The following is an 11347-nucleotide window of genomic DNA, read 5'->3' on the forward strand; positions in this document are numbered from 1 at the left end:
TCCAGCTCAAGGATGTGAGTGAGGGGCGGGGGGGGGGCATGTGCCCCACCACAGCTCCTGGGGGTGTGGGAGGGCTCCTTGTTCCCAAGGGTGCCCCTAAGGGCGGCCTGACCCCAGCTGTTGTACCAAATCAACCCTCCAGATCGAGCATTTTGGGGTATGGTCTAAATTTTGGGGGTTGGAGTGGAGCGCTGGGGTCGCAGCCAGCCATGACAGTGGCAGTGGGTCCAGATGAGCTCAGGGTTTATGAGCTGACTGTGGTCAGGGTGACTCTGCTCTCCCTCACACGCAGGCTTTGGCTGTCAGCGACCATTTCCCAGTGGAGGTGACCCTGAAAGCCCTCTGAGCCTGTCCCCACAGCAGTGGCTACCAGGACACCTCAACACACACCTGCGTCCCTCGTGGGAGCCCATGTGCCACTGGTGCCAGCCAAGCTGCCCACTGTCCCTGCAAGGAGTCCTTGAGCTCCTGTGGAAGTTTTTTGCTTTCTGCTTCCATTAAAAATGAGCCTTTTCCTGCATCTGCAGCTCTGGAACGGAGGTTCCTTCAGTATCCCCAGCAGCCCCTCAGCCCCCTGCCAGAGAGCCAGGGAGGTCCCCAGGGCTCCTGCCATCAAGAGACCTGCACCCATGGGGTGGTGAGCTCTGCTTCCCTCTCAGCTGATGGTGGCAAAGCCAGGACTCTGGGAAGGGGCTGGGGGGCTCCAGGATTTCCAGGGTGCAGGATGCTGTGCTGCCAGCTCACAGGGCCACATCCTGGCAGAGCCTGCCTGGCTCTGGCTGCAGGGCTGCTGACAGGGCGCTGACAGGGTGCAGGGAGGACGTGAGTCAGCTCCCAGGGGGCTTGGGGCTTCCCAGGGGGTTTCAGTGCCGACACAGCACCGAGGAACAGGGGACTCACCCCGAGACTGGGTGTGGGGATACAAAACCTGGAGGTGCACGTGAGAGCCTGGCAAGTCCTGGCATGAGCAGCCACCAGAGCCAGCTCTGTTGTCATCCTGGGGTGATGCCATGGGCCATGGGGATGCCATGGACTGGCATGGGGAACACCAGCCCTCCTGGGGCTACTTTAGGTCACCAGTGGGGCTGTTCTGGGTGACAGTGGGGCTGCTGTAGGGGTTTGCAGCCATCCCCTCTTGCCCTGGCTGGTGGTGCTCACCTGCCTGACCCACACACTGGCCATTTCCTTCTCTTCCCTCTAATTACACTGTCTGAATCACCCAATTAAGGCCAGCGCCCTTCACCTCCTGCCTGGCCACCATGCCCACTCTGTGGTCCAGGTGCCCCCCCAGATGGCAGCCCCCAAGTCCCACACACCCACCCAGTCCCACAGGGATGCCCCAGCATTTCCAAGTCTCCCTGTCTGTCCTTTGCTGTGTCAGCACAGGGATGGCTGGGCTGGCCCCACCCTGTCTCCCTGTGGGATTTTTGGTTTCCCAATGTGGGAAGGAGCTCAAAGTTATGTCAGAAGCCCCAGGGGGTGTCAGACTCATCCTGCTTTGCTGGCAATAAAGCCGCCCGTCCTGCTGCCGGCAGGGCAGAGGTGCTGCACCTTCAGCCAGGTAAGGACAGCTTCGGGATCAGCGCCCTCAACTGCAACCAGGTGGGAATGGGATGAACTGGGATGAGTTGGGATGAGGCTCCTTATCCCAGCAGTGGGGGCCGTGATGAAGTTTGAGGATGTGGAACAGCCTGGGGTGCCTGGAATGCTGGCAGTGGTGGATGGGGCTGGTGGGCAGTGAAGACACCCTGGTGGGGGAGTGGAGCTGGGTGATCGCTGGAGCTGGAAGAGACAGATTCACAGCGGTGAGACAGGATTTATCTTCTTCTGGGAGTGGTGAGCTGGCAGACTGCCCACACCAGCTCTGCAACCTGCTCTGGGCAATGCCCACCATGACACACTGTCACACACCAGGACTTTGGAAGGATCTACATGTTTTTTTCCTCTACCTCAAACTCAAAATAGTGTTCCAAGTTCATCTCCCATCCCTGCACCCCTGTGACCCAGCATCAATCCTGGAAGAATGGGGACTGTGACACTGGAATTGTCCCTGCTGGCTGTGGCTCTCCTCCTGTGCCCAGCCACTGCCGTGCTGCGCATCGGTGCCTTCAACATCCAGGCCTTTGGTGACACCAAGATGTCCAACAAGGAAGTGGCAGAGATCATCATCAACGTGAGTGCAGCCAGTGCATGGGGGTGGGCTGTGTGCTGGGACAGACCCCAACAAGGCTCCTGTGTCAGAGACATGGGGATGTGGCTGAGGATGGGATGGCATCGCAGTGCTGGGGACGGCCTGGGTGGATGAAGGCTTGTTGAGGTGTCAGGCACAACCTACAGTCCCTCTGAGCCCTCCCTGGGGACATCTGCCCTGGCCCCAAGGCACATGTAAGCCCCCATGGTGCTGAAGCTGGAGCCATGTTCCTGGCTGGGAGAGTGGCCCTGAGCTGTTCCCCTCGGCCCCCAGGTCCTGCGCCGCTACGACGTGGTGCTGGTGCAGGAGGTGCGCGACTCCGACCTCAGCGCCGTCACCGAGCTCATGGAGCAGCTCAACAGGTACAACAGGGGCTGGGACTGGCATGGCAGCACCAGCAGGCAAAGCCAGGCTGCCTGAGCAGTAAGAGGAAAAAAGAATTATTCATCAACAGAAAGTTTATTTTTGGGGAAAAAAAAAATAGGACATTAGGAGAAATGTGCTGGGGCAAGGAGGAGGCACTGAAAACAACAGTGGGGATAACCCAGCGAAGGGAATGGGGATGTAAGTGATACAAATCCCTTCTGAAAGCTGTAAGCTCACCAGAGCATGCAGGAGGGAAAGGAACTAGAGCTCTGGCAAGCTCTGTCTCCAAAATCCAACAGGACAGGGCAGAAGGAAGAGAGGGGGAGGAAGGGACAGGCAGACCTTGCACCCCAAGCCCCTGTGAGTGGCCAGGGGACCCCAGGATGGACACAGCAGTGGATGGTGCTTTGAGGGGGTAGTTCTGGCACCCTATGAGCAAAAGGGGCTGCTGGGGTGGGCTAAAACTGGCCACAGCAGGGTGGCAGCCCCTCCACCAGCTGACCCAGTTTTGGAGAGGGCACGGCTCGGGACCATGCGGAAGCTGCTGTTGCTGTGTTGAAAGGCAGCTGGTGCTCCTGAGCAGGTGTGCCCTGCCCATGTCCTCACCCCTTCCGTGTCCCCTCCAGCATGGTCACAAAGCAGCCAGGGCAGGGAGGGTGACGCTGCGTGCTGCAGAGCCCCAGGCTACTCACTGACCTAATTTGGCTCTGCTGCAAATGAAGGTGAGGAATGTCCCTGCAGAGAAAGGGTGGCAGGAGTCGTCCCACGTCATGCTGTGCCCAAGGAGCCACCTGGGGGAGAGGCTTTGGGGGCTTCAGAGCTGCTATACCTCATGTCACCCCACAACCAGGGCACAATGAACTATGGGGACTCCAGAGCAGGACCAGCTGGTGCAAACCCTGGGGCCACCCAGCTCCTGGACATGCCAAAGCCAATCCAGGATAGTCCCAGCCATGTCACTGTCCTGCCTTTGTGTCTCTGCAGTGCATCCACATCCCAGTATGACTACGAGATCAGTGGCCCCCTGGGACGGGAGAACTACAAGGAGATGTACCTGTTTATCTACAGGTAATGGGGCTGGCAGTGCTGCAGCCTGTGACATGGCACTGCAGGGCCACCAGCACCACAGAGGGGACACAGGGGCTGTGCCAAATCCCAGGGTCACGATCTTCTTGTTGCCACAGGACAGACGTTGTGTCTGTGGTGGACACCTACCAATATGAGGACCCCCAGGATGTCTTCAGCCGGGAGCCATTCATCCTGAGGGTGTCAGCACCCAGCACCAGTAAGTGGGGGAACAAGTGACCATGGGCTGTGGCATGGGGTGGCTGTGGGGCTGACATCCCTCTCCCCTGGCAGAGGTGAAGGAGTTTGTGCTGGTGCCCCTGCACTCGGCCCCACATGATGCTGTTGCTGAGATTGATGCACTCTACGATGTCTACCTGGCCATCATCAACAAGTGGGGGACTGATGTGAGTGTCACCAGCACTGGGGGGGGACAGAGAGGTTGGGGAACTGATGTGAGTGTCACCAGCACTGGGGGGGACACAGAGGTTGGGCACTGAGCCCCAGGGACTGTCTGACCCACACTGGGACCCTGATTTGAGGCAAGCACAGCCGGTGCAGGGTGAGAATGCTATACCTGCCCCGTGACAGGGTGGTCCTTGCCACCCCCATGGGAGGGCTGATGGCAGGAACAGCCCATCACCACATCTCCCATGTCCCCTGCAGAACATGATGTTCCTGGGGGACTTCAATGCCGACTGCTCCTACGTGCAGCCCGGTGACTGGCCATCCATCCGCCTGCACACCAGCGACATCTTCAAATGGCTGATCCCCGACAGCGCCGACACCACTGTGGGCAAGTCAGACTGTGCCTATGACAGGTCAGCACTGCCACCACGGCACTACTGTCCCCTTCCCTGGCACCACTGTCCCCTTCCCTGGCACCCCCCTGCCTGCCTGCACTGCCAGCAGGGGCAGGAGTGGCACCCACCCTCCACCCACATCTCGCCTGCAGGATCGTGGTGTGCGGCAGCAAGCTGAAGAGAAGCATCCTGTCCAACTCAGCTGGTATCTACAATTTCCAGCGTGCTTTCCAGCTGGACCAGGAGGAGGTGAGCCAGGATCACACATCTGGGGCTCTAGCAGGCACCAAAGCTGAGCTGGCCCAGGCTGCAGGGCTGTCCTTGTCTCTTTCACAGAATCACACAATAATGAGGTTGGAAGAGACCTCTAAGATCATGAAGTCCAACCTGTGCCCTCACACCTCAACGAGACCATAGCACCAAGTGCCATGGCCAGTCTTTTTTTAAACACATCCAGAGATGGTGATTCTACCACCTCCCTGGGAAGAGCATTCCAGTAATTTATTATTCTTTCAGTGAAAATTTCTCCCTAATATCCAAACTATACCTTCCCTGACATAGCTTGAGACTGTGTCCTCTGGTTCTGTCAGTGCTGCCCGGTGGCAGAGACCAACCCCACCTGTCTGCAACCTGCCTTCAGGAAGGTGTAGAGAGCAATAAGGTCTTTGAGGGGCTCAAGGTGACAAGGGACCCAAGGGTAGAAACAGGACAAAGGATTTGAGGTCACTGCCTGTCCCCATTGGGAAGAGAAGAGATGCACAGGGCTTTTTATTGTCTTCCATGGGCAAGACTCAAGCTCAAGCCAACTTTCAACAACCCATCACTGACACAGAGCCCCCACATGAGTCATGGGGGCTTGGAGGGGAGGTGGTCCCCTGCCAGCGCCCACACCAAGCCACACCTGGCCACCTCTTCATGAGAGCCTTGTGTGTTGAGTCTCTTGGGGCTGGGGACAGTGTGCCCCTTCCAGCACACAAAAGGTTCTGGCAGGGCATTGACTGCCCTGTGAGCCTCAGCAGCAGAGTGAGGGGTGAGTGGCTCACTGAACATCTCCCATCTTTTGCCCTCCTCCAGGCCCTGGCAGTCAGCGACCACTACCCAGTCGAGGTGAAGCTGGCAGCCTGAGCTCCTCCTGCAGCCACAGACAAGGATCCAGCTCCAGCTCCCACCACCAATCCCCATGAAGGAGTTCCACTCAGCCCCATCCACGAGTCCTGTGCATGGGCTGCCCCACATCCTGATCTGGAGAAGGATGGCAGCTGGCTCTGCCCAGAGCCCACAGCCCACCATGAACCAGAGCCTGGGGACAGGCCACCAGCCAGGACACTGTGACCACAGACAAGCCATGGAACAAAGCATCCATCTCCTACCTCATTGAAGATTTATTGACAAACCTCATTTCACGATTAACTGTTGGACAGGAGGGAGGACATCCAAGGACCGTCAGGCTTGGGCCATGGCGTGTTGAGACCCTGTCCCTGTCCATTCCTCGGGGTCTGTGTGGGCTCTCCCTGCCCTTGGGGAAGGCAGCAGTGGTGTCAGGCACTCTACAGGCACAAAGGGAAGGGGCAGCTGGGTGGCTGTGGGAGCAGGTGGCACGTCACCGACTGCTGGCACTGCAGGTGGCTTCACTGTAAGACCAACAGCTACTGCAGAGAGTCAGAGGGTGACTCGACCTCCCAGGGACCAGCTGGACCCTCAGCTCTTCCTCTTCTTCAGCATCTCCATGTACATGCGAAGGGACTTCTGGATGGACTCTTTTGAGACGAAGCTGATGAAGTTCTTGATGTCTTCCTCCCGGTGAGCTACCAGGCGGTCCAACACCGCCTTCCTCATCATGGTCTTGGTGAGCTGGCGGGCATGGTCTGCAGAGAGGACAGCAAGGATGAGCAACACGCCCTGGTCTCACCCCTGACCAGCTCTCAATGCCACCAGATGCAGGTCTAATGGGACAGCTCACACAGCAAAGTGCTCTTGAAAGCAGCAGGGAAAGGGGTAAGAAAAACCCATCAGCTGGGAGCTGAACTGGATAAATTCTCATACAATAAATTATGGTTGTACTGCTCAGTGGGGAAATGACTGGCAAAGATGACAAAAAGTTGTGTACCTCATTCTCTCTGTGCCCTACAGAGCCCAATATCCACCTTCAATACATACCAGCAAACAAACAAAATTCCTTCTTATTTGGAACTGCTGTGGCTCTAAGCTGAACCACTCCCTTCAGTCCCTGCAAGACAGTCTGCTCCTGGCAACCCTGCTGTACAAAAGCCAGCAACACTTCCCTCGAGCTCATCCCTGGGCCTGTGCCACTCCACATGGACATGTGGATGCTGCTGGAGCAGCAGGGGCTGGTGGAGCTGAGAGAGGCCTCGAGCACATATCTGCTCACACCCTCACAGAGCCAGGTGCAGTGATGTGCAGCACATCTGCTGCACAGATGTTTTATTCATGCACTTCATGACAATGAAATGAGGACTGACCCCCTGCATCTGGGAACCCTGAATTGCTCTAGGACCCGGGTGCTGGAGCCACCTCCACCCACACACAGCTCTGAGTTAGGTGAAAGATCTGCACAGGATCTCCTGGAAGTCAGGAGAGGGCACAGCTGAGATATGCTCCCCAGCCTGGGGGGTGAGGTGTCACTCTAACACAGGACAGCAGGATGGAGAGGTGGCATGGGCTGGGACAGCTCAGATCTGTGGAGAGCCCTCTCCCAGCCCTGCAGCCTGTGCTGCAGTCATGGAGCAGCCCAAACACACGATGCCTGTGCTGTCTGCCTGTCCTCATCCACAGCCCCATCACTGCCATCCAGAGTGCCAAGAGTTGATTCAGGCCATGAAAGCAGCCTGGCAGCCACCCAGGAGCTCTCACCCAGCCTGTTCACTCAGCTCCATGGCAGCTTTCCTGGGCTAGCACCTCCACTGACAGACAGAGATTCGGTTTGTCTGTGGAGCTCAGACACCTCCAGACTGACTCAGCAGGGCTGGCAGGATGAGCTGAGCTGGAGCCACGTGCCCTGAACATCAGCACAGTGTCCCTCTCCCTTAGCCCAAGGCTGCTGGGCTGAGCTTTCCTACCTCCCAGCCATCCAAACCTCCCCTTTCAATGGAAACTGTTTCACTCTCAGCTCCCAGACACCAGCACTTCCCACTCAGACCAGGTCCCCTCCTGTTCTGCCAGAGGTTTACCAGGAAGGGCCAGCCACTGTGCCATGACAGCTGCAGCCTTCTCCATGAGCTTCTCCTCTGGCACCAGCTCATCCACGAGGCCCAGCTTGTGGGCCTCAGGTGCAGGGTGGAGGGAGCCCAGCTGGAGGGAGCGTTCAGCAACTCTGTGTCCCACAACATTCACAAACGTGTCCTTAAACCTGCAAGAGATGGGAGGGAAAGCCACATTCAGGGGCAGCTCACACAGACACCAAGAGCTGACAGCACCTGGTCCCACTCCCCAGGCTCAGTGCTCTGAACAGCAGCTGTGGGCTCAGTCACAATGTGAAAATGGTGGGAGAAAAGCCATTTTTGGGAGTACCTCAAGAGAGTTCCCTTTCCTCTGTAAGAAAGCTGCTGTTTTTACTCTCAGTGCCTGTGGGTACCCACTTGCTGTGACTGAAAGCTCCTTCCCAACAGTACATACATACATTCCTAGGGTAAACAAGGGCCTGTGTGTCAGTGTCTTAGTGCCCCTGTGCCTTCACAGATCTCCACACTGTAGGATTTTGCAGGTACCCAGTGTGTACCCAGAGAAAAGCCTATTCCCAGACTGAGCCTGACCCATGAGATCTCCCAGCACAAGTTCTGGAGTTAACTGCAGGGCCAGAACTGAGGTCCTTGGTGCAGGATGTCAGGACATTCTGCAGCCTGAGATCTTTTCAGATACCTGCAGGACAGGACAGAAATGAGGTGTCATCTTTCCTGCAGCTGCAAATACCTGACCCCTGACACACAAACCACACCACCATGACCAGCTGAACTGACTAATTAACTCCTTGAAGATGAATTCTTTCTAGAGATCTATAATGATATTACAAGTGGGAGGCAGTGTCCTACCAGAAGGGAGCCACAATGCCCAGCTGGGCCTCGTTCAGGCCGATGCTGAATTTGGGGTTCTCTGCCATGATCCTGTAGTCACACGACAGGGCCATAAGGCAGCCCCCAGCTGGGCTGGACCCCTGGCAGAGAGAAGGACACAGTGAGACCAGGACATGGTTACAAACACCCCCCAGCCTTGCTGATCACTCCAGAGCACAGAAGACACCAGGAAGACAGAGCAGATGTCCCCCAGATTTCTGATCACCTGATTCAAAACAGTCCTAAAGAAGATTTCTGATCAGGGTTTATCAGGGTTTCATAGAGCCACAGGAGGGTTTGGCTTGGAAGGCACCTTAAAGCCCATTTCATTCCCAGCCCCTGCTACAGGCAGGGCACCTTCCACTAGATCAGGTTGCTCAGAACTCCATCCAGCCCAGCTTTGGACACTTCCAGGGATGGAGCAGCCACAGCTTCTCTGGGCAACATGTTCTAGGGCCTCACCCCCCTCACAGGGAAGATTTCCCTTCCATTTGTGATCATCTTTTCCATGGCTCAGCGCTGCTCAGCCCTGCACAGGATGCCTGAGAGAAAACCCAAGTGCCTTTAGAGGAGGGGCTGTGGACAGACAGCACCATGAGCTGCCAGGGCAGCACCTCCCTGGAAAATGAAAACAAGACACCAAAAACATAATGACCCATCCATGGGCATGGAGACTCCAGCAGTGCTTCCCTGCTGGCCAAGAACCCCAGCTGGAGGAGCAAAACCTGCTGGAAATGCTGAAGTGTAACGCAGCAGTGCCTGCAGCTTACACAGAGCCTGCAGCATCCCACGCTGCCATGCCTTCCCACGGCCCACAGAACTGACAGACACCAGTTTTGCCTGAACACCCCAACAGACACATCCCTGGATGAATTTCAGCCTGGTTTTTCAGCTGTCCCTGCCCACACAGCCCAGAGCAGCCGCAGCAGGTGACAATGCCACCCCGAGGAAGGTGGGCCACGGGACCTACGTTGACTGCAGCCACTGTGACCATGTTGGAGCCGTAGAGCCGCAGCCACATCTCCTGCACGGCTCTCCAGAACTCAGTGTAGTGCTCCATGCTCTTGCCACACATCTCAGTGATGTCCAGGCCAGAGGAGAATATTTTGGGAACAGCCTGGAATTGGGAAAAGACAGAGGTCACTGAGAGTCACAGGGAAGGAAGGACCCTTTAGCTCTCAGCCTGGCAGCTTGAGGGAAGGGAAAGTGATGAATATGTGCTGTAAATCAGGGTCTTTGGGGGCTCTGAAAATACCTCCCCAGTGCTCCTACAGCCTGGATTATCCCACACAGTGCTGGGCCTCTGCTTGCAACACGATTTGTCATTGTCATGGTGCCTGTGTGAGTACATCACCCACACAGCACAAAACCTGTCCTGTCCCATTGCCAGGCACCACCTTGTCCCCACACCACATCTCAAAATAAGCACTGGCATCTCCCAGCAGCTCCTGTGGGTGAGCCAGGAGACGTCACAGGATGTGTTGGGTTGGCAGATAAGCAGATCTGATTTGATTTTCATGACAAAGCACAACACTTGGTTGTCATTCTGCTAGAAAGGGGCACAGAAGAAAGATCATGGCCCTTCCAAGAGCGCCCTCCCCTCCTCCCTGAGCCAATCCAAGGTGCCTGGGGGCCCCCCCTTGCCAGTGAGCAGTGACCCAAAGAGGAGCAAGCCCTTACAGAGGTGAGGATCACACCCCGGCAGGCCCGGTTGTTCTCCAGCTTCTCCAGGCTTATGGAAAACTCTGTGAGGAACTCCAGGCTGAGGCTGTTCACTGGGGGACTCTTGAACTTCATCATGGCAACGCCTGTGCAGGGTAAGCACAGGGACATCAGACTCCCCCACAGCAGCTCACACTGCCCTGCCCAGGGAAGCTTCACCCCGCTCCCTGTCTCCCTCACCAAACTGTGGTTTTCCACTCCCACTCAACAACATTCCTGGCTGTTTAAAAGTTTCCAGAGCAGCAGAGCCAAGAGCAAGGTCCTGTCTTTGCCCAGATCCACCCACAAGCCAGGTCACTCAGGGGGCGGTGCACTGGAGCACAGACCAGGCCATGCATGGTGGCACCCCAGGTGTCCCAAAGCCCAGTCACCTTCCAGGTCACAGTGCCCAGCCGTTCCCTTCTCTCTGGACTCAGTGGGGAAGGTCGAGCCTGCAGCTCCTGTCACAGCAAACAGCCTGTGTCCAGGGGTCACACACCTGCTGTGAGCCTGTCAGCACCAGGGGAAGGGCTCTGAGCCCTTGTCCCTGCCCACACTGCACCACCCTACCCAAAAGGTCCTCCCTGAGCGCTGCAGCCATGCCCAGCTGGGAACAGCACAAGGACGCACCCAGGCACCTGAAAGCAGGAGCTGGGAAGCCACAGGAAGAGGCCTGGGCACCTTTGTTCAGGGCAGGGACATTGGCATGTGACAGCTACTCCTGGTAGCCAGCTCACAGAAATTCCCAACAGCTCTTCCCTGATTGAGCACTGCCACTACCAGGGGCCCAAACCAGGGACCCCCAGAGAGGGGACAATGCACAGGCAGGGGACAATGGCAGCCAGGATTTGTCTGTATCACCAACCACCCGAAGTGCCCAAAACTGGTGTGACTTTGAACCCCAAACGCTTCTCCCTGAGCCCCCAAAACAGCTGCAGCAGCAACACCTGGGGCTTTGGCGACTTCCCATGCCCAGAGCCACACGTGCCATGGGACAGGGGTGGAAGGGATGTCCCCACATGCCCGTGGGTTGAGGGTGACCCCGCCGTACCTGAGCTCTCGTCCAGCTCCACCTGGATCTTGTTGTTGCTGAAGGAGCGGCACGGGGCGAGCGGGAGGCCCGGGGGCTGCAGGGGGCTGGGGGGCGGCCGGCT

At 57.2% G+C, this 11347-nt stretch overlaps 3 protein-coding genes across 3 annotated transcripts in view; 2 read left to right on the top strand and 1 right to left on the bottom strand.

Moving 5' to 3' along the window:
* LOC102044307 (deoxyribonuclease-1-like) overlaps nucleotides 1-346 on the top strand; it is a 2970-nt gene extending 2624 nt beyond the window's left edge. Inside the window, exon 7 of the mRNA XM_014308745.1 lies at nucleotides 293-346. Within this exon, the coding sequence (XP_014164220.1) occupies nucleotides 293-346 (54 nt within the window). The remainder of the gene's footprint in view (nucleotides 1-292) is intronic.
* Nucleotides 347-2023: 1677 nt separating this feature from the next.
* Nucleotides 2024-5550, top strand: LOC102044474 (deoxyribonuclease-1-like 2). The gene is made up of 8 exons (XM_005425277.1): nucleotides 2024-2173; nucleotides 2465-2553; nucleotides 3542-3625; nucleotides 3742-3842; nucleotides 3917-4029; nucleotides 4289-4443; nucleotides 4578-4674; nucleotides 5500-5550. Exons 1-8 carry the CDS (start codon nucleotides 2024-2026, stop codon nucleotides 5548-5550), a joined length of 840 nt encoding a protein of 279 aa, XP_005425334.1.
* Nucleotides 5551-5785: 235 nt separating this feature from the next.
* ECI1 (enoyl-CoA delta isomerase 1) overlaps nucleotides 5786-11347 on the bottom strand; it is an 11624-nt gene continuing 6062 nt past the window's right edge. Inside the window, exons 2-7 of the mRNA XM_005425213.2 lie at nucleotides 11245-11345; nucleotides 10173-10300; nucleotides 9463-9609; nucleotides 8472-8593; nucleotides 7614-7792; nucleotides 5786-6290 (exon numbers count right to left, since the gene is read on the bottom strand). Of these exons, the coding sequence (XP_005425270.2) occupies nucleotides 6124-6290; nucleotides 7614-7792; nucleotides 8472-8593; nucleotides 9463-9609; nucleotides 10173-10300; nucleotides 11245-11345 (844 nt within the window). The 3' untranslated portion in view covers nucleotides 5786-6123. The remainder of the gene's footprint in view (nucleotides 6291-7613; nucleotides 7793-8471; nucleotides 8594-9462; nucleotides 9610-10172; nucleotides 10301-11244; nucleotides 11346-11347) is intronic.

This window comes from Geospiza fortis, unplaced genomic scaffold (genome assembly GCF_000277835.1).
Source record: "Geospiza fortis unplaced genomic scaffold, GeoFor_1.0 scaffold114, whole genome shotgun sequence".
NCBI classification, from domain to species: domain Eukaryota; kingdom Metazoa; phylum Chordata; class Aves; order Passeriformes; family Thraupidae; genus Geospiza; species Geospiza fortis.